Source organism: Protopterus annectens, chromosome 9.part0, assembly GCF_019279795.1.
Source record: "Protopterus annectens isolate FY-2018-M chromosome 9.part0, PAN1.0, whole genome shotgun sequence".
NCBI classification, from domain to species: domain Eukaryota; kingdom Metazoa; phylum Chordata; order Ceratodontiformes; family Protopteridae; genus Protopterus; species Protopterus annectens.
This window is the reverse complement of record NC_056743.1, coordinates 18,104,631-18,130,482: the sequence shown is the minus strand read 5'-3', so window position 1 is coordinate 18,130,482 and position 25,852 is coordinate 18,104,631. Positions and strand designations below refer to the sequence as shown.

Below are 25,852 nucleotides of genomic sequence, written 5' to 3'. Positions count from 1 at the left end.
TCTGATCGGGTGGGGGGGCATTATCAGGGCAGGATGGTCGGACTTGGCAACCCATAGAATACCATCTGCACATAAATGTCCTAGAGATGAGAGCGGTGCTTTTAACGTTGCAAGCCCTCAGCAACTTTCTTCCTTTAGGGACTATTGCAGTTCAGACGGACAACATGTCCGTAGTCTGGTATATCAACAAACAGGGCGGGACCAAGTCCTATCCACTGTGTCGAGAAGCTCTCAGACTTTGGCAATGGGCAATCTCCTCTCATCGGTTTCTGATAGCAATGCATATCCCCGGGAAATCCAACCTATTAGCGGACAGACTGAGCAGAGCTATTCTCATGCCACACGAGTGGTCTCTCAAACAATCAGTAGTGGATGGGATTTTTCAGAAGTGGGGCGTCCCTTGCTGTGACCTTTTTGCTACATCCCAAAACAGCAAATGCCCAGACTTCTTCTCCCTCTTTCCACTTCCAGGCCATCCCCCCAGAGACGCTCTAACCCAGGATTGGCCCCGGGGACTTATGCCTTTCCTCCATTTCCGTTGATACCTCCAGTGATTCAGAAAGCTACCGTCTTGAGAGCCAAATTGATTCTCATTGCCCCTTACTGGCCTCGACAAATTTGGTTTCCGTCCCTTCATCGTTATCTCTTGGTTGAGCCTTGGCATCTGGATCCAATTCCAGATCTTCTGACCCACCATTCGGGTCATCTGCACCAGGCCATTCATTCTCTCAACCTCACTGCTTAGTTGCTCCACTTCCTTCCTTAGCCAGGCTTCCTATGATTTCTAATCCCGTGCGAGATATCATAGTAGCTTCTCTAAAGTCCTCTACCAGAAGGATTTATGCTAGTAAATGGCGGCGTTTTTCCTTCTGGGCAAAGTCTAGGGACATAGATCCCTTTACAGCTCCAATACATTCAGTCTTGGACTTCCTAGCTGAGATTTTTCAGTCAGGTTCTTCTTCATTGACAGTTAAGGTTCAGCTGGCAGCGATCTCAAATTTTCATTTTGGCTTAGCGGATCAAAACATAATGTCTCACAAGCTTTGCAAAGCCTTTCTTAGAGGGATCTTTCTGCTGAAACCTCCAGTCAAAGATCCTCCTCCGGAATGGGACCTGAATTTAATGCTGGCATCCTTGATTCTGCCCCCCTTTGAACCGGCTTCTACATGCTCATTAAAGTTTCTTTCCTGGAAGACGATTTTTCTGGTTGCTGTTACATCAGCCAGGAGGGTGTCTGAACTTCACGCTCTCTGTGTCCGTCCCCCATACTTGGTTTTCCACAAAGATAGAGTATCTTTAAGAACTAATCCATCTTTTTTGCCCAAGGTTGCTTCCCAAGCAAATATTAACCAATCTATTGATTTGCCAGTTTTTTTCCCTAATTATTCTGACAGAGCAGAACAGAAACTTCATTGTTTGGATGTCCATCGCCAACTCAGATATTATTTAGACAGAACTAAACAATTCAGAAAATTTGATCAACTGTTTCTTATGCAGAAAACAGAAAAGGTCTTCCTGTCTCCAAGGTGACCTTATTGAGATGGCTGTCTTCTATCATTTCTCATGTTTATCTCCTTAGGGGCAAACAACTGCCCTCGAAACCAAACGCACATTCTACCAGGCGCCTAGCCACTTCCACAGCATTTCAGGATAGGCTACCTATTGACACCATTTGTGCGGCAGCCACTTGGTCCATTCCTCACACCTTTGTCTCTCATTACAAATTGGACTTGGCCTTCAGGGACTGGGCTAGGTTTGGTTCCACAGTTCTCAAGAGTCTGTTCCATTGAGCCACCCAGGATAGAGGTGCTAGTGACGCGGTCCCATCCAGCAAGAATGAAGGCGAGTTTGACAACTTAACATTAAGAAGTTATGTACCTACCATAACGTTCCATGTTAGTTGTCTTCTTGCCTTCTTCTTCTGCCCCTCCCTCCTTCCCCCTAGCCTGGACAGACCTTGAAATTGTACTCTTCTCTGGGTACTGTTCATTCTTTCTATGTACCTCCAGTAGGAAGTATCACTAGTCTTTAGTGGTTATTTGTTGCTTTTTCTTTCCACATTTAGTCCTCCTCCTTCCTTTCTGGGAAGAAGGTTACTGGCAGGGTTTTTTCATAGCTACCAAACGAGATCTGGGGTAGTCACGCCTTGCATCATGGGATATAGGGTTGCCTCGAGCTGGTAAAATTAGCTCTCGAGCTTAGCAAGTGCCGAGTCGGAGTCCAGCAAGAAAGAAGGCGAGAGAAGACAACTAACATGGAACGTTATGGTAGGTACATAACTTCTTATTTTCGTCTTCTGAGTTAGTTAAACCCTTATTTCTTCGTGTTGTAATCCATTCACACTGTAAGAGAGACCTGTTTAACTTAGAGGCTCTCAGTGGCCTGTTTAGGTTAGAGGGCTGCCCCCCTTTTTAGTGTGTCGTCTTGTGTGGTTGTTTTCAAGAATCCATTTAAGTTGGAGGATTCTTTTATTTTATTTATTTTTTTATTTTACATTTGTTGACCGGGATAGTCCGACTGGATGCATGTCGATTTTCAGCGGAGGCCCGGGGAGAAAAGCTCCAAGGGTAAGCAGATACAGCATTACATAATACCAGCATTACATATTACAAACAGACTATTTACAGAGATTACATAAGTAAACAAGTTAAACAAGTTCCACAGGTTACAGTTAGTCCTGAGCACAAGTCAGGGTTAAATTAAATTACACATTAAACTGGTTAACAGATTTTTACACATTCTAGAGAGAGTTAGCCAGGCTTGATACATTGACATAGCCAGTTAAGTGACAAATGTTGTTTGAGTCTAGTTTTAAATTGACCTAAGGTGGAAAGTAAGGTCATATCAGCTGGAAGAGAGTTCCAGGATCTACTTACAGAGTTTGCAAAGAGAGAATCACCGGCTGTGTTATTAATTTTGCTAGTCTGAATTAGTAGTTTGTTAAAGGATCGAAGCGGTCTAGGATTGTTATAGGGGGTGATAATATTTTTAAGTGCAGGAGTATTGTCCGGATTATAGAGGATTTTATAGGCCATAATCAGTTGGTTATACCGGATTAGGCTAGGTAGTTCAAGCCACCCAAGCTGATTTAGATTGATGCAATGATGTGTCCTGAAAGGCAGCCCAGCGGCAAACCTGACAATGTGGTTGTAGCAAATTGAGAGTTTAAGGACAGTCTTGTTTAAATTCGAGAGTAGAGAGGATGCATACAGAAGGGTTGAAAGAAGGTGAGAGCGAGCTATGGCAATTTTAGCTGGAGGGGTTAGGAAGGCTTTTATTCTGTAAAGTGACCCTAGTTTTTTATTGATGGTTTTGATAGTTCGGTTAACATGTAGGTCAAATTTTAGATCATTGTCTATGATAGTTTTGTAGATGGGTCAGGGGTAATTATTGTGCCATCATTTGATTTTATGGTAAAGGTGAAAGCGGTAGACCTACGTGTTAGTGAAAATAACAGCATTTTAGTTTTTTTGGGATTTAGGATCAGACTATGTTCAGAAAGCCAGTTTTCTATTGTATTAAAGGTGGTCTGGGTAGCTGACCATAACTCTACTGGAGATGTGGTTGAGCAAATCCGAGTAGAGTCATCAGCAATACTGGATACAGCTGACTTTTGTGATGATTGTATAAAGTTAATGCAGATGGAGAACAGCAAGGGCCCTAGTATAGAGCCTTGTGGTACTCCAAGGGTGTTAGGTAGAAGGTTAGAGAGTTTGTTCTGCCAGAGGACAGCCTGCTGTCAACCATTCAGGTAGGATTGAAACCATTGGGGGCTCCAGTATGTAGACAGAATGTTTGCAGGGTGTGGATTAAAAGTTGGTGATCAACCATATCGAATGCCTTGGAAAGATCCAAAAAGAGGGCTGAGGATATATAATTGTTGCGATTATGGTTTATGGTGTTAGTAAAGGCTAGGAGGGCTGAAGTAGTGCTGTGATGAGGACGGAAGCCATGCTGAGTGTCTGCCATAAGGCGATTTTGGATTAGGTGGTGCATGAGTTGTCTATGAATACATTTTTCCATAATCTTTGCAAGTGGAGTGAGTATAGCTATTGGCCTATAATTGGAGAATTCAGTAGAGCTGCCTCCTTTGTGAAGTGGGATTACATAGGATATTTTCCAGATGGTGGGAATTTTAGCTTCTACTATGGTTCGATTGATTAGTATTGAGATGGGGTAAGCAATAGCATCAGCTGATTTTTGTAGGTACTTGGCAGGGAGTTGATCAGCAGAAAGTGTAGTGGGTTTTAGTAGGTTTCTAGGGGTGCTACTTTTAGGACCAGAGGAGATAGGAGGTAGTTGGCTAGCTAGGGCTTGAATTGTCTCAGTAAAGAATTGGTTAAAACTATCAGAAACATCTTCAGGGGTTTTATCAATAGGAGCAGCAGGGATTGGGGTTGAAGTTTTGTCCATGATGTGGTAGATTATTTAAACCTGCCCAAAACTTCTGAGGGTTATTTTGATTTACTGTCTGTAAATTACAGTAGTATTGTTTTTTGTCTTGTAAAATTGATGTTTTGGTTTTTGTTCCTGGATTGCCTGTATTTAATGTGATCTTGAGGGTCTTTAGAAGAACGCCATGTTTCTAATATTTAAGTCTCTCTCCTTTCTCTATATTGTTGATGTCAGAAATCCATTTGTTAGGGAATTCTTGTCAATTTAAAAAAAAAAGTTTCCTTTCTGATTTATTGCTCTCTATTGGTAGTTGGTGTGTTCTCTAGTTTGTACTGTTAACCTGATTTTTTTTTTCTAGTGATAATTATTCATTTCCTTAGTACCATGTCTAAGAGCAGAGAACCCAAAGAACACAAGGAGTCAGGGTTCAAAAAGTGTGGTCAATGCACCCAGAAGATGTCACGGATGGTCACATGAGTTGTGTCTACTGCTTCGGTGCCATCCATTTACAGGACCCCTGCATCATTTGTCATGGTTTCAGTAGCAGGGTCTCCATGAACGCAACAATAAGTTGATGGCAAGGGGTTTGTTGAAAGGGCCTTTTCAAGAAACTTTAGATACTACTCAAAGCTAAAAATCTTCTTTGCCTTCGACCCATTCAAAGTCTACCAAGAGAACTGCTAACAACGGCTCCAGTTTTAGAACCACGTAAGAAAATTCTACCATCGGAACTGAGGGCTCTCTGCTTTGATAGACCTGAATCATCATCTTCGGCTCCAGAAGTGTCCACGGAACTAACAGAGTTATCGAGCAGGAGATGGTCTCCTGTACTGGAACTGATCTCTCCAAGTCTGAAATCGCCTATTTTGGAAAGGGGCAGATCTCCTCCTTTGTCACCTGTTCTTCCGGGAGTTTGTCCGATGAAGATGTAGAGCGGGTGGTGAAGAAATTACTTCGAACACTGGTCCTGGCAAAAGTTTTGTTTCTGGACCCAAAGGAATCTGAGCCATCCCGTCACCTTCTACATAGATGCGATCACTCTGGAGTCTTCGGAGCCAGAGAGCTTGGATCTGATAGCAGATCCATCGGCACTAAGACCTGTTTTGGAATCTTCAAATGTTCGTGTTTCACTGTTGCAGTCATTACAATTGGGTTATCCTGCTGGCAGGCTACCCGCAGTTGGCCAGAATTCCAAAGTCCTGGTTCGACGTCTGTTGCTGTCGCCTCCTCCCTGACGTCATTGGCCAGGGGTATAAAAGATGCAGCCAACGCCATTTTCTCCAGTCTTTCTTGCCGCGAGGTGCCCAAAGCAAAAGCAGTTCGCAAGTGCCGGTCGGCCTACTCCTGAGATATTCAACTTCGAATTTCAGATCCGAAGTCTTCATTAAAGCTAAGTATTTTGGCAGAGGATTTACTTATATAATGGCGTCGGAGCAGCCGCCTACCGGAATTTATAAAAAGCGCAAAGAAAAGGACAGGCATCTGAGGTCCAAAACCGACGAGGCTTCGGCTAGGCCAGTCGCCGGTTCTCAGCTGCTTTCGCAGCCCCTGACGCCTGCTACCTCAGAGCCGCAGGCCGCTTCTGACTCCCACGTGGAGCCAACTAGGCCGCTGGAAACTCAAGGTATTGGACCCTCGGAAACTATTCCCTCAGATGGGTCCGGAGCCGCTGAGCAGGCATCGGCTTCTGAGGGTGTTTTCAGACCTACACAGTTATATGTGAAAAAGACTTCAGCTTCAAAGGCAAAGACTAAAGCACCTCTAAAGACAAAGAAACGAGTACAACATTCCCCTGGACAGGCCTCCATACCTAAAAGCAGATGCTAAAAATGGCCGAAGACCTAATTACTTTGATCAGGGGTTCTCATCCCCCTTCTGATAAGAGGTCTAGGCAAGAGACAGAATATTAATCTTCAGATCAGGTTTCCATTTCCTCTAATTCCTCTTCTGAACAGGAATACTCTCTTCCTCCCTATGAGGATTCTGATGCTGAAGAATCTATCCCTTCAGCCTCTCCTCCTGAGGATTATTCTTTAGGGGAGACCCTGCATACTATGAGGGAGCACTTCCACTGGGAGAGCCAGGATTACTCAGAATCTAAGAAAAGGCTCAGAGATTTTCTTTTACTACCTCAGCACAGGCCCCTTGCTATTCCTCCTGTTTTAGACATTGTAGATGATGTATTTTTAGAGTCCACTCTGACTCCTGACTCTTTACCACCAGCTCCTGTTAAGCCAGACAGATACTACAGGGTTCCTGACTCACATAAATTTCTTTATAAAAACCTTGCTGCTGACCCAGAAACTCTCTCTCAGGGTCCCAAAGGGGTCAAGGCTTCTACTGCAAAAAACCCTATCCCCTCTGATAGGGATTCAAGGGCCCTGGACAGATGGGGGAAAAAGATTTACACTTCTGCTACCTTGGCTGTAAGGGCTTTAAATTGTCAGTTTCATATGCTTAAAAATCAGCAATATCTTATGTCACTACTTAAACAGAAAATGTTAACAAGTTCTGAATATGCAGAAAACAAAGAAATGCAGGATTTATTGCATGCATCTGAACAAGTGGGAAAGCATACTTTGCAATGTGGTTTTGATTCTCTGGAGGCCTCCTGCAGGGCTGCTGTTACGGGTTCTGTCATTAGGAGGCATGCTTGGTTAAAGGAACATAATCTGCCTGATCATGTTAAAGCAAAATTATTAATGCTCCATTACAGCATGATGCCTTGTTTGGTATTAAAGCAGAAGAGGTGTTGAAGAAAATGGAGGACAAAGCTAAATCTATGCAAACAGTCAAGGATTTCTTACAGGTACAGCCTCCCAGATTTAGCAGGAACTGGCCTACAAAGAACTGGTCCTTTCCAGTGTCAGGTCACAAAGAGGCAGATACAGACGCCCCAGAGGCAGATCCCAGCCCCAAGGCTCATACAGGTCTAAACAATGGGGTGCTTCTACCTCCAAAAGTAGAGAAGATAAATCACAGCCATATAGGAAACAGTCTCAATGACTTTCCCCTGCCAGCACCAAGCACTTATCTTCTGGCAGCTCCATTAGGGGGAAAACTAGCACTTTTTTCACAAAATTGGCACATGAGTACCCAGGACAAATGGGTCTTGAATATAGTGTCACAAGGCTACAGGTTCCATTTTCACACCCTGCCAAGGGCAAACGGTATGTTAGACCTGCCACACAATCAATGGGCAGAGGCACAAAAAGAAGTTTCCTCCCTCATGGACATGAGGGCCATTCAGCGAGTACCACAGCAAGAGCAGGGACTAGGATTTTACTCGAGACTCTTCTTGGTGCCCGGAAAGGACAAAGCCTGGAGACCAATACTGGACCTGTCTATTCTAAACACATTTCTGGATATTCCAAAATTCAGAATGTTGACTCTGCAGTAGCTTCTGCCCATGCTGGGCAAGAAGGCTTGGCTTGTGACTTTACACCTAAAAGAGGCATACCTGCATATCCCAGTCAGACAGTCATGCAGAAGATACCTCAGATTTATAGCTGGCTCAATGCGCTACTAATTCTGTGCACTGCCCTTTGGCTTATCTACTGCGCCCAGGGTCTTCACAAAATGCCTGGCACCAGTAATTGCATTTTGCAGACAAAGAGGAATACAAATATATCCTTACTTGGACGACTGCCTTATTCAAGCAGAGAACAAGGACAATTCTACTACAGCATCTGGCGTTTATAAAAAGATTATTAAACATGCCCTAGGGTACACAGTAAATGAAAAGAAATCAAAACTAGTACCCTCTCAAGAGATGATATTCCTGGGTGCAAGCTTAAATACAACCGCCCAGATGGCTTAACTCACGCCAGACAAACAAAGACAACTGACTACTTATTTCAAAATATTGGCAACAAAGACCCAGTTATCTGCAAGAAAAATTCTGCAGGCATTGGGCTTCATGGCATCCTGCATTCTGCTAATTCCATATGCAAAACTGCATATGAGGAAACTACAATGCTATCTAAAAAGTGTTTGAACTCGGCATTGCCACAGCCTGGAAACAATAATTACCCTCATTCCCTGCCTGCAACAGGAGTTTCAATGGTGGGCAAAGGCCTGTCACCACAACACGGGACAGCCTTTCACTTTACCCACAGCCAGGCAGACATTAACAACATATGCTTCAATATTATGCCGGGGGGGGGGGGCATATGGCAGGAATATGTATTCTGGGCACATGGTCCGCAAGCCAAATGCATCTACATATCAATCAAAATGATGCTAGCTGTTCAGAATGCCCTGACAGCCTTCAAGGATCTACTTCATCCAGGATAACTATTGATAAAGACGGACAATACTACAGTCATGTGGTACATAAACAAGCAGGGAGGCACACATTCCTGCCCCCTCTGCAGACTACCCATGACTTTGTGGGACACAGCATTGACTTACCAAGTACATCTGCAAGCACAATTCCTGCCAGGAAAGATAAATACTCCGGTAGATGAACTAAGCAGAAACCTAATGGATCCCCACGATTGGAAATTGGATCCACAAGTCTTCAGCATGATAATAAGGAACTGGGGATGCCCAGACATAGACCTATTTGCCTCCCCTCACAACTGCCAACTACAGGGATTCTGCACAAGGACGCGTCACAAATAAGCATGGAAAGTGGATGCTTTATCTTTCAGCTGGAAAAACTTAACAGTATATGCCTTTCCTCCACTGCCTCTCCTCCCCAAGGTACTCCTAAAGGTCAAACGAGAAGCCAAAAATGATACTGATTGCCCTAGACTGGCCCCGCCAGCACTGGTACCCAATCCTAAAGAACTCGTCTCAATGCCCAGCCTGGACATTACCTCAAATTCCTCACTTATTGACCCAACAAAACAGATCCTGCACAGCTAACTCAGGACCTTAAATCTGGCAGCATGGCGGTTAATATAACCATTCAAAACACACCTCTCTCTAAAGCGGTGATGGATGTTATTTTGGAGGCCAGGAGGCCTAGCACCAGAAAATCTTATGCAGAAAAATGGAAGAGATTTTGTGCTTGAAACCAGGCACAAGGAATTGAAACGATTGTACCAAATATTCCTCAGATTTTGCAATACTTAACTGAGATGCTGAACAAAGGCCTATCCTTTTCATCAATTAAGATGCATGCCTCTGCCATTTCAGCTCATTACAATACAGAACCACCTATTTTTTGTCATCCATTACTAAGGCAGTATTTCAGAGGGGCCAAAAACATAAGACCTCCAAGGAGAGCACCAGTACCTGCATGGGACCTCAATTATGTCTAGGAAAAACTCACACTGCCTCCTTTTGAGCCAGCTTTTACAGCTGATATAAAATTCTTATCCTGGAAAACAAATCTGCTCCTAGCAATAACCTCTGCAAGACGAGTCTCAGAGTTACAGGCACTCATGGCTGTGGAACCTTTTATCATTTTCCATCCTGACAGGGTTTCTTTGAGGACAAACCTGACATTTATGCCTAAGCTAGTGTCCAGTTTGGCCCTGATCCAAACAATTTGCGTACCTTTTATCCAAACCCACAGAATAAGGGTGAGAGACTTCTGCATTCTTTGGACATTCACAGGCAGCTACGCTTCTACTTGGACAGAACCAAAGCTTTCAGAAAGACTGAACAACTTCTAGTGGCATATGCTGCAGGGTCACAAGGAAAGGCGATCTCAAAACAAACTATTTCAAAGTGGATAGGCCACTGCATTCGTTTCTGCTATTCACAACATGGCAAATCAGTGCCTAAGGGCATTAGGCCACATTCAACCAGAGCAGCAGCCACTTCAGCAGCCTTCCTCAGAGGAGTACCAACCAAAGACATCTTAGAGGCTGCAACTTGGAGTTCAGTGCATACTTTTACAAAGCACCATCACTTACCTCTCTACTCTAAATCCAGGGCAGGCTTTGCCACTGCAGTTCTGCAGGGCCTCATAGCCTCTCCTAATCCTATTTAGCCCCAGCCTCCCAACCTTAGCTTTGGGATTCAACCCAATTGTAATGACTGCAACAGTGAAACACGAACATAGTACAGTTGTGTACCTACCATAAATGTAGATGTTCGAGTGTATTCACTGTTGCAGTCCAGGTTACCCACCCACCATCCCCCTTTCCTTTGCTGGGACTTATCTGTACTTCTCTGTTCTATACAACCTATGTGGTGTATTTGCTTGTAGATGAAGGAAGAGTTTACATGCTTATTGGCATAAATTAGCCTCCCCTTTTGGGGGCACCTGACATCTGGGGCAAGAAAAACTGAAGAAAATGGCGTCTGCTGCATCTTTTATACCCCTGGCGCACTGCCGTCAGGGAGGAGGCGACAGCAACCGAAGCCGGACCAGGACTTTGGAATTCAGGCCGACTGCGGGTAGCCTGCCAGCAGGATAACCCAATTGTAATGACTGCAACAGTGAATACACTTGAACATCTACATTTATGGTAGGTACACAACTATACTTTCCGACATCTGCTCCGACGACTTTGGCTCCATCCGATGTTGAGGAGTCTAGGAGCTGACGCTTGTCTGTTGGGACTGGGCAGGGACTGCACGGACAGTCCGATATGACTGTACCGCTCGGCACCTCGGCTAGGTTTAGCTTGACTCCTACCTCAGTTTTGAAGCCCCCCTTTCTGCCTTGGAGCTGGCCTTCCATCTCTTTGGAGCAGAGGGCTCGCTTCAGAGCGGGGCGAGGGGGCTTTTGAACTGTGTGTTGTCTCCTCAGATGGCTCTGCTCTCGGGCCCAGTTTCTCTTTCCTTCCAGGTGCCAGTATTTATCTCACCACCACCTCCTCCCCCTAAGCTTAGAGACCCGGAGCCTCAGGAGGCCCCTGCAAGTGGCTTGGTCTCTGCTGAAACTTCACCAGAGTATCCCTTTGAGGGGAAGTTCCTCAGAAGAGACTGTGCAAGAGGAAGCATTTAGATTCCCTTGAGTCTGTCATTTCTGATAACGATTTGGATGAGTCAGAAGGGTCCCCATGGTCTTTCTCTGAGGATATCTCTCTCGCAGACATCTTTCAGATCCTGAAACAGAGGTATGACTGGCAACCCACCAAACCTTCAGAGGATGAATTGGTATACCTGGAGGCGCTTGGGTCTCGCCCTTCTACACTTTCTGGGTGACTCCCCCTTATGACCAGCTATTGTCAGTTATTTCGCTTAAGGCATGGACTTCTCCAGATATGGTGGAGCCTGTTGTGCGGAGGCCCAACAAATTCATCACGGCCCCTGTTGATAAAGAATTTTTGACAAAAAGAGTTCTGTAGATGTGATAGTGGTGGTGGCGGCCACTAAGGAGGAGTTATATGAGACCTCATTTGTTCATCCTCCCAACAAAGATTCGTAGACTATGGACAGATATGGAAAGCATGCCTTCTCTTCAGAGGCCTTTACCCTACGGTCGCTGAACTATCTAACTCACTTCACAAGACTGCAGAGATCTCCTCAAGGAGCTAGAGACTCTTGAGGGTTCTTTAGCTTCGGGGTCTGCTGACAATTGCATCACAGCTTTCCACCCTCAGTTCCCTTGTAAACTCTTCATGTGGCTGATTTCATATGCAGCCGATGGAGCGAGCAGGCCGGCAACTGCAGGAATTTCTCTGTAGAGACGTTCCTGGATGCATCTTTCCAAAAGGTTTTTCTGACGCACATGGTGACACCTCCCCCCATAAGTAGGGGTAATAATGGAAGAAGCCATCCTTGCGGCAGGTGGAGGTCCATAGAACCAGGGTGACAGGGATACTTTCTCTAGTATGTCCTTCCAGCGCTCCTGAAAGGAGACCCGCCTGCTTTTCTCTGGAGGCAGTCTGGGGACTTTTGTCACTGTACCCAAATGCCTGGCAAAAAAATTTCATTTGGCAAATGGATGCAAACAGTCTTATCCAGAGGTTATTGCATTCCCTTTTCCATCTCCCCTCCCATAAACAAGTCATTACCAGGCATTCTACTCTGTCAGAGGAACTATGCAGCACAAGAAATAGTCATTTGCTAAGAAAGCGTCATCCAAGAAGTTCCTGCAGACCAAATTGGATCCGGAAATTACTCAAGGTTCTTTTCAATTCCAAAAAACATGGGGCTGGAGACCCATTCTGGATCTCAGCAAACTACACAAGTCCGTCAAAAAATCAAATTTCCGGATGGTCACACTGCAGTCCGTATTTCCCTTTTTAGGGAAAGATGATTGGATGTGCTCAGTAGATCTCCAGGATGCGTATTGCATCATAAAAATGGTCGTGGTCCAGGAGGTTTCTACACTTTCGGCTGGGAGCCAGTCATTACCAGTTTTGAGCCCTGCCCTTTGGTCTCACTACAGTCACTAGGGTGTTTAACAAAGCACGGCTAGACATGAGTTCTTCAGTGGATTCTTTTTACCCAGTGGTCTTTGCAAGATCTACCACTTTCACACCAGATAATTATGGACTCGTGCAAGAAAGATCTGGTGGTACAGATGAAACAATTGTATTTAGTCCGTCCCTTTGTTTTTCCAGAACCAACTGCAGTTTTGACCATGGATGCTTCCCATATCGGGGGGGGGGGGGGTGGCATTATCTGGGAATGATAGTCCAAGGGCTATGGCAAGAACACGAGAACCATTTGCACATAAGATGTTCTGGAGATAAGAACGGTGCTGTATGTGTTGCAGGCATTTTAGGACACACTTCCTACGGGAACAGTTGCAATCCAATTGGACAATATGTCAGTGGTATGATGTATAAACAAGCCAGGAGGAACCAAGTCATATCCCCTATGTCGAGAGGCACAACGAGTATGGCAACGGGCAGTCACTTCTCAACGTTTTCTGATAGCAACGCACATCCTGGGAAAATCCAACGTGATAGCGGACATACTTAGAGCTATTCTGTTGCCTCATGAGTGGTCCCTAAAGTTAGAAATTGCAGAAAAGATCTTCCGGAAATGGGGCCAGCCTTGCTGCGATCTCTCTGCCATGTCCATGAATGCCAAATTCAGCAGCTGCTTTGCCCTAATTTCCCCTCCGAGGAAGTCACCAAGGGATGCACTAGTTCACGATTGAACCCCGGGACCTTCTCTATGCCTTTCCTCCATTTCTCCTAATTCCCAAAGTATTGCAGAAAGCCAATATGTTGAAAAGCACAATTATTCTCATTGCTCCTTACTGGCCTCAAGTGTGGTTCCCCTTTTTTTGAACGCATTTGCTGGAGGAACCGTGGATCCTGGACCCAGTTCCAGATCTGTTAAGCCACCAGTCTGGAACGTTCCATCCTTCCATCCAGACCCTCAGTGTGACAGCATGGCTGCTCTAATTCCGCGATTAGCCAGATGTTAGGTTTCACTGCAGGGGAAAAACTATCATAGTTTCTTCACGCAAACCATCAACAACAGATGTACTTAGTAAATGGAAAAGATTTTCCTACTGGGCTGTTAAACAGAATATAGAAACTTTTACAGCCCCTATTCCCGCAGTCCTAACTTTTTCATGAAGGTACAGCAGCTGCTACTATCAGAGTTCAGCTAGCAGCAATTTCTAATTATCCTATCGGAGATATGGGAATATCTATTATGTCTCTCAGATTATGTAAGGCTTTCCTTGAGGGTACTTTCTTCCTCAGACTCCCGATCAGAGGACCTCCAGCTCCTCGGGATCTTAATTTTGTGCTTGCTGCCTAGGTTTTGCCTCCATTTGAACCCGCATAATCTTGTGATTTAAAATTCCTGTCATGGAAAACACTCTTTTGGCAGCCATTATTTCTGCCAGATGGGTGTCGGAATTACAAGCTCTGTCAGTTTGTCCTCCTTATATAATTTTTCATAAAGACAGGTTGTCATTAAGAACTAATCCTTTAATGTTCATCTGTTCCCATGTTGCAGTATTCATACTGTTGGATTTCCAGCCCTTAGGCAGTCTGACTTCGGCTCCTGTACAAAAGCTTAAGATTGGCTGCCGTAGCTGCGTGGGACATCACATGTAGGGCCATAAACCATGGAGTATAAATGTGACTTCGGCACGCACAGACCTGAGAACCTTTCAGCCGCAGACTATTACTTCGACCGCTTCGCTCCTACGTCCAAAGACTTCTAAAAGATAAGTACTCTTTTGAGGTTTACCTTTTTCTTACTCACCTAACCTTTAGCTTGGTTGCTGTAGTTTTCTTTAGCCGATGTCGAAGAAAGAGTAAAAGTAGTTGTGGGCACTAGATTACACACACAGACTCCCACGACCGCTGCTTCTTTTGCTTAGGTAACGAGCACGACTATAAGGCCTGCTCTATTTGCCATTCCTTCGTACCCAAGACCATAAGCAGCTGTCTGGCCGCGCTAAATCTGTTTTTAGAAAACCAAAGGCTTAAACGCCTCACGCTTAAGATGGATCCGAGTTGGATGCCCAAGCCGAACAACCTCGGAAGAAGGCCAAAGTTTGCAGGCTGTCTCCAGATGCCGCTCCGCCTTCGGATGTTCCTCCAACTTTGGTTTTAGGGCCGAGGAACTCCTGATTACTCAGGCTCCAATGGCTCATTTAGAAGAGGCTGTGTCAATACCCACGAAAAGCACGTCCGCGAAGTTGATTCAGACATCTGCCATAACTGGCGTCGATGGAGAACCATCGCTTGACCGGCCAACTGAGACTTCTACTCCAGCGCAGGCCTCTACCCGGACACACACTCTTACTAAAAGGAAACTGAAAACTAAATACTTGAGCCCAACGCCTCAAGCAGCCCCAGACTGGGAATCCTTCACTACTACTTTAATGCAGGCCTTTATAGCACTTAAGCCTACAGGCTCTATTCCCACTAGCATCCTTATCCTGAGTCCTAGGCCGGCCTCTGCCTCCAACCTGCCTTAGGCATCCTTTCAGCAAGCAGTTACTCAAGAATACCCAGACCAGTCTTACTCCACCTTTGAGGAATATGTCGCCTATGTTTCACAGATTGCCTCTCCCATAGACTGAGACTCACCTGAAGAGTACTCCCCACCGGAGGACTTATCATTTGGGGAGATTTTTTCAAAAATGAGAGTATTTCAAGTGGGGTACTTCTTTAGTCTCTGAAACCCAGAAGAGATACTTTGAGCTTCTACACTTAACTCCCCTTCACCTTCAGCCATCCCTCCAGTACTTCCAGCTTTCTTGTATGCCTTCACTTCTGTTTCCAAGAACCCAGACTCTCAACCTCCTGCTCCTAAGAGGCCAGATTGGTTTTACAAAGTCCCTGTTGACTTCGTTCTTAATAAAACCACCCTTGGCCGACCCAGCAGTTATTGCAGTATCCCCAGGCAGACAGTTTAGGCAATTGCCTTCTGGTTCCCTACTGCCATCCAATAAAGATAGCAAAACCATGGACAGAATGGGGGAAAAGGTTTGCAGGCCATCTCCAGATGCCGCTCTGCTTTCAGGGCTATAAACTACCAAACTCACATGGTGAAGTATCCCCTAGACCTAGTTTCTCAGGCCACCACTTTGTTGGCTACCACCCCTGACTATCCAGCCAAATCTGACATTTCCTCAAAATTGTCCCTGGCCACCCAAATAGCCAGACACTCCATCCGCTGCAGCTATGATGCTGCAGAAGCAGCTGCCAGATCTGCCACTGCATCCACCTTGTGCAGATACTACAGGTTCGGACTACAACCTCTGAAAAATGATTTTAAAGCCAAGATCACGGATGCTCCTCTGGATAACAACGTTTTGTTTGACAAAAATGCTGCAGAACTTTTTTAAACATTGCAAGAATGAAAAAGCAAGGAACTGTAGGACATTAAGCACTTGCTGGTGTCCCTAGTGCCCCGATACTACAGGAACTACCCAGCCATAACATCCTTTGTCAGAAGGGCCCCTTCCACCTCTCGCCCTTTTACTTCCAGACCACATAGGTGATCTCAGAGACAACCCTATCCCAGACCCCCTCAACCACAACTCCCCAACAAACAGCCCTTTCCAGTTAGAGGGGGACCCTCCCCTGCATGACTGCCTTGCCCAAGTGTCCCTGTCCGCCAGACTTACCCAATGCCTCCCATTCTGGGAAAACATCATTACAGATCAGTGGGTTCTTTCCATCATCCAAAAAGTATATTTTCTTTCCTAGAAAGAAAAACCTACACCAATAAGGATTCCTTTCCTTCCCAAAAATCAACTCCCTCTACTTCCTCCCATCCTGCAGGAACTATTCTCCCAAGGTTTCATAGAATCAGTTCCCTCAGGACAAGAGGAACGAGGCTTCTACTCCTGCCTCTTCTTAGTGCCAAAAAGGATGGCTCCTGGAGACCTATCCTGGACCTCTCTTACCTAAACCTCTTCTTACAGGTCCCTTCCTTCAAGATGCTCTCCCTTCACATTCTTTTACCCCTCATTCCATATCAAGCCTTCATGGTCACCCTAGACCTAAAGGATGCATACCTGAACATCCCAGTCAGACCCTCCCACAGGAGGTTCCTACACTTCTCTGGGCCCTCTTCTCATTTTCAATTTACTGCATTGCTTTTTGGCTTGTCTATGGCATCCAGCGTCTTCAAGTGCTTGGCCCCAGACATTGCCCATTGCAGAACCAAGGGAATATAAATCTACCCTTACTTGGATGACATTCTCATTTTGGCAGAGTCAAAGTCCACCCTTCTGGCAAATCTCCAATTCACCATGTCCCTTCTAAACAACCTGGGTTTCACACCTCCAAAAATGCTCTCTTCCCCCACAACAGGACAAGGTTTTCCTAGGGTGCAGATTCAGAACAGATTTAATGAGATCTTTCTTACCACCAGACAAAGTACAATCCCTCTCCTCCCATTTTCTAAGTCTATTGAAAGAATCGCACCCAACTGCAAAACAGTTTCTGCAAACTTTGTCTCATGGCTGCCAACATCCCCATGCTCTGACTAGCAAGGATGCATATGAGGAAATTCCAATGGTACTTGGTCTGTTTGGTCACAGAGCCAACAATCTCTAGACAAACTCATCCCTCTTCTACCCTACAATTAGAGCTAAAGTGGTGGATTCAGCAGGTTTCCAACAGCCAGGGAATTCCTCTGCAGCTCCCTCCCACTCCCCAGTTTATGCACACACATGCTTCAGACCTAGGTTGGGGAGCAGCCCTTCAGGGCTGCAGGGTACAACAGTGCTGGTTCCCTGCCCTGCAAAAACTGCACCTCAATGTCAGGGAGATGACTGCTGTCCTCCTAGCTCTAAAAGTCTTCCTTCCCATGCTGCAACCAGGGATACTCCACATTGTGACAGACAACACTACTGTTATGTGGTACCTAAACAAACAAAGGCATACCAGTTATGTTGGATAACCATGCTAATCTGGGAAATAGCAGCAAAACTCAACCTTTTCCCGAAAGCTTCATACATCCCCTCTCAGGAAAACAAGCAAGTGGGACCTGCTCAGCAGAACCACCTCTCTGCAACACGAATGGATGTTGCACAGGGATACTTTCCTACACATAGTCCACCAGTGGGGCACACCACAACTGGATCTGTTTGCCTCCCCCCAAAACAGACAACTGAATAGATTTTGCAGTAGTACTTGCTCACCAGTAGCTTGGAGAGTGGATGCCTTCAGTTTTACATGGCAGGGAATGTACCGATACGCCTTCCCTCCCTTCACCTCTAATTCAGAGTTTTTCTGAAAATCAAGAAGGAACAACCAAAAATTGTGCTGGCGACTCCCTACTGGCAAAGGCAACACTAGTTCCCCCTTCTGTTTTCACTAGCCAAGGGAGATCACCACAAGTTACCCCACAAGGTGGACCTACTAACGTAGCAACAGGGCTCCCTCTTGCACCCACAACTGTCTTTACTGCAACTAACTCTGTGGGTGATTAACTTCTGATCCCTTTTAGACAACACTACTCAGAAGACGTGCTATCAGTCCTGAGGGAGGCCTCAGAAGACCTTGTTTAATGGCAGTGATTCTCGAAATGCTGTTCTCTGAGAAACAAGGACCCAATTTCTAGCAGATCCTCCCCTGGTCCTGAACTATACCTGCGGACTCATTAAGGAAGGGACTAGCTTACTGTTCTGTCAAAGTCCGTCTCTCAGCCATTTCTGCATGCTTGCTTTACAGCCGCCTCTTCTATCCAGAATGGATGTAAGACTTTTCCTGAGAGGGGTCTTACACACTAGATCACCAAGAAAGCCCACCCCTCGTCCCGTGGACCTCAACTTCCTGATGGAAAAGCCTACCCTTCCCCCATTTGACCCTGCCAGTACAGCATCTCTTCAAATGTGCACATGGAAAACCATCCTATTAGTGGCCATTGCCTCTGCTAGGAGTGTCTGAATTACATGCCCTAATGGCTTGCCCTCCTTACACCACCTTCCACAATGACAGGGATACCCTGTGCACTAACCTCTCCTTTATGCCCAAAGTAGTTAATGAATTATCCTTAAACCAGTCTGTTCACCTACCCACTTTCTTCCCCTCCCCTACTAACTCTGCGGAGAGGATTCTCCATTCCCTAGATGTACATAGGCAACTGAGATTCTACTTGGGCAAAACCAAGTCTTTCAGAAAATCTGGCAACCTGTTCATTTCCTTCCATCACAGGGCCTTGGGTAAGGCAGTCTCCAAACAAACTCTCTCCTCCTGGATCAGAAAGCCAATCTTTTTTTGCAACTCTCACCATCACAAACCATTGCCTCAAGGAGTGTGAGCGCATTCTACCACAGGCATGACTACCCTTCATGAAAGGACTAGACACAGCTTCCATCATGGAGGCAACTACCTGATCCACAGTCCATACCTTCACTAAGCACTAAAAGCTGGACCAGGTCTCTAGGGTCAGGGCAGGATTTGCCAGGGCAGTCCTGTAAGGATTCCTAGAATCCTCTACCTCTGCCACCTCCAAACATTCCTCCTAGCTGTGGTACTCTCCCACAGTATGAATACTGCAACATGGGAATAGAAGGACATAGAATAGTTGTGTAAAATCTTACCATAACCATAGATGTCCTTCTCTTCCATGTTGCAGTATTACTTCTCACCCTCCACCCCCCTGATATCTTCTATATTCTCCAGTGTATCCCCTCACTACAGGCCACTCTCTTTAGCCCTGCAGGGACATTTGCTTTTGCTTCTCCTTGGCCTTATAGTTTCTTTTCTGGGCTTCAAGTTCTGAGGTCTGTGCATGCCGACATCACATTTGTACTCCATTGTTTATGGCCCTACGTGTGATGTCCCACACACCTACGGCAGCCAGGGTTAAGGTTTTGTATAAGAGCCGACGATGGGTCGCCTGAGGGCTGGAAATCCCCACAGTATGAATACTGCAACATGGAAGAGAAGGACATCTAAGGTTATGGTAAGATTTTGCACAACTATTCTTTATGATAAAATGAACAGATTTCTTTGTTCATTGTAAAAGGAGAGAGAGTGAGGATACTAACAGCAAAAGGTTTCAACTGAATTGGTAAAGTAACAGGTTTATGTACCAAGCTGAGATCCTATTTTGTGGAATCTGAGGGTGTGGAGTACAGGGGAAATCACAGGCAACCTCTTCCTGTATCAGAACAGATATTGCAGCATTGTTCCTGTGATACAGACTCTATCTCACAGCAATCCAGGCAATGTTCCTGTTCCAGAACGTGTCTCAACTTCCATTAGTACTTCTGATTATTGATCCTGATGTCCCCAAGGTTGAACATTCAGCAGAGAGAATCCCAGTTGCTAGACCTAACTCTAAATTCTATGTCACATGATTTAGCCGCATCGCCAGACGTAGTGTGAAATGCACAGTAAGCTGGACATAATTGTCTTATATGTGTGTAGGTCTGTATAATTGCATGTCTTGGAACTATCTTGTATTTATTGCATGTCAGTCAGTGTCTTCAATGAAGGAAGATTAATTTCTCAGAGGGAAAATGTAGAATATGTATGTGTTGCTTTAAGAAGAATTTCCAAGGTCAGCAGGTGTATATAAATAGAAAGCACGTGCTAGATTCAGTGCGCTTTTGAGGGTGCAGCCAGAGAGTGAGCATGTATGAGGGAGTCAGTTTATAAGTTTGTTAAAAATTATTACCTCATTCCTAATGTGTTTGTACATAATAATGTACATAATAAAGCTGCTTCAACAGAACCCACGGATGTTCATGTGTTGCATACTGACCAAGCAAACAACACACGACTCTTGACATTTCCCCATGTTTTTCTTTTAGGCTACAAGCAAGTGGTGGTGCATTTGTACATTTGTAGAGGGACGGGACTAGTATAGGAAGTCGATCTGCAAGTTATTTCATTTGCGGGAGGGCTGATCTTTTTGCTCAGACTGGTGGTGTGGGTAAAGCTAATCCACAGAGGCACCCCCCACACACACACACACACAGCGGTCTGGATGTCTGGCAGGGTCTGAGCTAACAGTGCAGCCTGCACAGCTCTTGTGTAATGGTATGAGCAGCTGTTTGCTGCTTTTAAACCCCGACTATGGCTACCAAGCATGCAACAGAAACCTTTTTTGCGATGCTTTCCCATTGTGCCACATCTTGCTGTCAAGGATGCAGTCTTCCACAACAAACGAGAGTGGATGATTTCCAGGAAAGCTGTTAAGCATGAAGATTTGAAGTGCTGGCCAAGTAGCAAATAAACTTCACTAGATCTGCCCCCCCCCCCCAAAAAAAAAGGGAAAAAAAAAAAAAAAGTATAAATATTTTGTCTAAAACGTGGTCTGTTGTATTTGGCATTAACTTGTGTTTGCACTATTAGTCATCATCGTTTTGCTTTGGGCTTGACCTGTGCATCTTTGGTTCTTGAATCATGTTATGTACCAAAGAACTTGATTTTGGAGACACCTTGTATGATAACAGCTCATTTGTATATTGCATTCTGTTTTGATTTGCCTTATCCAGGTTTGTAGTCTATGTAGAACTGCTTACTGAGCCACTGCTTAGAGTGGGCATGACTTGGCTGGCATCCTTTTCATGAAAAATATCTTTGACCTTGTGAAAGATGAATTTATCAAAGTGAAGATTTCTTGTGTATTTGAAGTCATATTTTCCTCACACCAGGTTTTGAAGTGGAACTTCACCACACCCAGAGATGAGTACATTGAGCAGTTAAAGACTCAGATGTCTACATGTGTGGCTAAATGGCTTCAGGATGAGCTGTTCCATGCTGACTTTCAACACCATATCAAGGCTCTGGCTGTTCTTACGGAGGTATGTCTATTCTTTCTAGCCAGGTATTGAAAAAAAGATCTGTTCCTCGTTTAATTTGCTTTCACTGTTCAGTAAAGCAGAAGTTTACCTTAAATGTGTTGCAGAAGTGTCATTTTTTCCTAGGTGTTTTCCCTTTCTGCCTGCTGACCATTAACACACACCCCACTGTAAGACATTACCTCTATGTTCTCCTATTCCTATGTTGCAGTTTTCTACGTATGGGATTTCCTGCCCTCAGGCGACTCGTACGTTGGCTTCTATACACAAGCTTCAGCTTGGCTGCTGTAGTGTGTGTGGGACGTCACACATAGGGCCATAAACCAAGGCGCCTTAAACGTGACGTATGCACGCACAATCCTCAGACATTCGCCGCAGACATTCGCATCGTATGATCGCTTCTTCACAGACGTTGCATCTTACAGATAAGTAGCCCGTTGGGTTTCAAATTTTCTTATTTTTGACGATTGTTTTAGCTAACGCTTGGCAGTTGTAGCCTTTAGCTGATGTGAGGAAAAAAGGTAACGTGCCATTGCGGGCACCAGATACCCCATAAGGACTTCCATGACATATCTGTTTTTTTTTTTTTTGCCTAGGCCAGGAACACTATCATTCCTCCTGCGCTATTTGTCAGTCATTTGTGCCTAAAACCTCGCAAAGCTGTCTAGCCGTGTTATATCTCTACCTCGAGAACCAGCGCCTCAAACGGTTAGCCCTTAGGATGGATCCTGTATCAGAGGCCGCACCTGAACCTTCGCCCAAGAAGGTCAGGGTTCCTAGGCCTTCTTCGCCTGCTGCTCCACTACCCGACGCACTGCCAACTGCCAATGTAGGCGTTGTGCGCTCGGAGGATCCTTCGACTGCAGTGACGTCCCTCAAGGAAGCCGTTTTGCGGCCGATGACCGGCATGTCTTCTGAGCTCACTCAGACATCGACACGCGTTGAGATCCAGTGGGAACTAGTTTCGGTGGTACCTCAGGCAGGAATCCAGAGTTTGGATGTGCTAATCTCCAGACCCGACGCCAGGCCACTGTCTACTTCCTCTCCGGCCAAAAAGTAGCAGAAAACTAAACATACCTCCTCCTCCTCAGAAGTCACACTGGATTGGCAGTCCTTCACTTCCTCTCTCATGCAGACTTTCATGGCCCTTAGGCATTCAGCCTCAGCCACTTCCACCCTGCCCCTTCTGAGCCCTAGGCCTGTCTCTCCTTCCATCCATAACCCCTCAGGTCAGGGAGGAAGAACATGACTCTTTCTCTTCATCAGAGGAGTGTATTGCTTATGTTTCCCAGATTACCTCCCCCCAGGAATATTACTCTCCAGATAAGGAATCTGTGGAGGGGGCCTCTCCCTCTGAGGTCATTACTTTTGGTGAGACCATTACCAAGATGAAGGATTACTTTAAATGGGACACTTCCCAAATGACTGACACACAAAAAAGGTACTTTGAACTGCTGCAAGTGGAATCACCCTCCCCCTTTGTAGTTCCCTGTTTTCTGCCTGCTTACTTGGATGCCTTCAATGCAGCCTCTGAGGCCCCTGACTCCCAGCCTCCGGCCCCTAAGCGTCCTGACCGCTTCTATAAAGTACCAGAGGACCACAGATTCTTAGGTAAGCCACCCTTGACGGACCCAGCTGTTCTTGCCACCATGACAGATAAGCAATCTAGACTGCTGCCCTCTGCCTGCATACTACCCACTGACAAAGACAAGTAAGTACATGGATAGGATGGAGAAGAAGGTGTACACTTCTACTATTGCTTTCAGAGCCATAAATAATCAGACCCACGTGACAAGGTATGCATTACACTTGGTCTCTCAAGCCTCCTCCATGCTGGCTTCCTTGCCTGACAGTCCCAGCAAGACGGACATCTCATCCAAACTTTCCTTGGCCCAACAGATAGCCAGGCACTCCATAAGGTGCAGCTATGATGTTGCAGAAGCATCCGCCAGGATCTGCAGCATCTGCGTCAGCCCTCAGGAGGTTCTCACGGCTAAGACTCCAGAACCTCCCCGAGGACTTCAAGGCTAAAATCCTAGAAGGCCCTCTGGACCACAATGTGCTGTTTGGAAAACAATCTGCTGACCTTTTTAAAAATCTACAAGAAAAAAGCAAAGGACTCCAGGACATTAAGCACCTGCTAGTGGTGATCTTCGTGTTTCACTGTTGCAGTCATTACATTTGGGTAATCTGCTGGCAGGTTGTCATCAGTCAGCCTGAATATCAAAGTCTTGGGTCCTGCATCGGTTGCGGTCTCCTCTTCCATAACATCAGGTCAGGGTATAAAACATTCAGCCGGAGCCATTTTCTCCCGTCTTTTTTGCTGCGCGGTGCCCGAAGCAGTTCGCAAGTGCCAGTCGGCCGACTCCAGAAATTTTCACATTCGAGTTTCAGAACCGAAGTCTTCAATTAAAGCGAAGCACCCCGTTGGGGAAACTTTTTCTTGTTCCTTACTGATGTCAGTAAAAGTTAATAATTGCATTACTTGTGGGAAGCAAATACCTCATAAGGATTTTCATTTGTACTGTATTCCCTGCCTGGGCCCAGACCATAACTTGCCTTGCCGTCGGTTTTGTGCTAGATTTAACCAACGCACTATTAAGCGTCTGTATATCTTTGCTTCCAAATATTTTGGAAACCGATTTAATTACCCTGAAATTTCGTCCGATAGCAATCCCGACTACCGGAGTTCACAAAAAACGCAAAGAAAAGGACAGACCGTCAAGGTCCAAAACCGATGACAAAGCTTCTCCTAAGCCAGTTGCCGGTACTCAGTGAGGTGTTTTCACAGCCCCTGATACCTGCTACTTTCGAGTCGCAGGCCTCTACCGAGACCCATGTGGAGTCCGGCATGCCACGAGATTTTCAGAGTATTGTACCCACGGATGGGTCCAGAGCCGCTGAGCAGGTACCGGCTTCTGAGGGTGTTTTTAGGCCTCAGCATTTCTATATAAAACCAACGCCAGCTTCAAAAACAAAGACAAAAGCAACTTCTAAGGCTAAAAAACAGACGCATGAGCCACATACTCAGGCCTCTATGCCCAAAAAACAGATGATCAAAATGGCTGAAGACTTAATTACCTTGATCAGGGGTTCCCAACCCCCCCTCCGCCCGATAAGGGGACTAGGCAAGACACTGACTGAATCTTCAGATCAGGTTTCTGTTTCTTCTGATTTCTCTTCTGATCAAGAATTTTCTATACCACACTATGAGGATTCAGATGCAGAGGAATCCATCCCATCTGCATCTCCTCCTGAAGATTATTCTTTTGGAGAAACCTTGCATAGTTTGAGGGAACATTTTCATTGGGAGAGTCAGGATTTCTCCGAATCAAAAAAGAGGCTTAGGGATTTCCTCCTTCTTCCTCAGCATAGGCCTTTGGCCATACCTCCTGTATTAGACATTGTTTGTGTTTTCGGAATCAAGCATGACTCCAGATTCCCTACCTCCGGCTCCTAGTAAGCCAGATAGATATTACAGGGTTCCTGACTCCCACAAATTTTTATTCAAAAATCCTGCTGCTGACCCAGAAATTATCTTACAGGGTCCCAAAGGTGTAAAGGCTTCAACAGCTAAGAATCCAACCCCCTCTGATAGAGATTCCAGGGCGCTGGATAGATGGGGAAAGAAGGTTTATATGTCTGCAACCTTGGCAATTAGGGCCTTAAACTGCCAGTTTCATATGCTTTAGATATCAACAGCATGTTATGGATTATTGAAACAGAAAATTATGTTGATTTCTGAATGTGTGGAAAATAAAGAATTACAGGAATTATTGCATGCAGCAGAACAGGTTGGAAAGCATACTTTGCAATGTGGTTTTGATTCCTTGGAGGCCTCTTGCAGGGCCGCAGTTACTGGATCTGTGATTAGAAGGCGCATGCCTGGCTCAAGGAGAAAAATCTGCCTGATCATGTTAAAGCTAAATTGTTGGATCCACCTTTACAGCATGATACTCTGTTTGGTAAGGCAGAAGAGGTTTTAAAGAAAATGGAAGACAAAGCTAAGTCTAAGCAAACTGTAAAAGACTTCTTACAAGTGCAGCCACCAAGATTCAGTCGACACTGGCCTACAAAAAATTGGTCCTTTCTTGTGTCCGACAGAGCCTCACTGGGCAAATCCAGGCGCTCAAAAGGCTCTAGATACCAATCACAGGGTTCTTACAGGTCAAAACAATGGGGTGCCTCCACCTCCAAATCTGGAGAAAACAAAGCACAACCCTACAGTAAGCAGTCTCAATGACTTTCCTTTGCCATCACCAAGGACTTAATTTTGGCAGCCCCCTTAGGGGGAAAAGTAGCACTTCATGCTCAAAATTGGCAGTTAATTACCCAGGACAAGTGGGTATTGAACAT

General features: G+C 45.4%; 1 protein-coding gene across 1 annotated transcript in view; it reads left to right on the top strand.

Annotated features, from left to right (window-relative positions):
* Window positions 1-25,852, top strand: part of CKAP5 (cytoskeleton associated protein 5) — a 4,315,141-nt gene that overhangs the window by 2,955,303 nt on the left and 1,333,986 nt on the right. Inside the window, exon 27 of the mRNA XM_044084803.1 lies at window positions 21,350-21,499. Coding sequence (XP_043940738.1) covers window positions 21,350-21,499 — 150 coding nt within the window. The remainder of the gene's footprint in view (window positions 1-21,349; window positions 21,500-25,852) is intronic.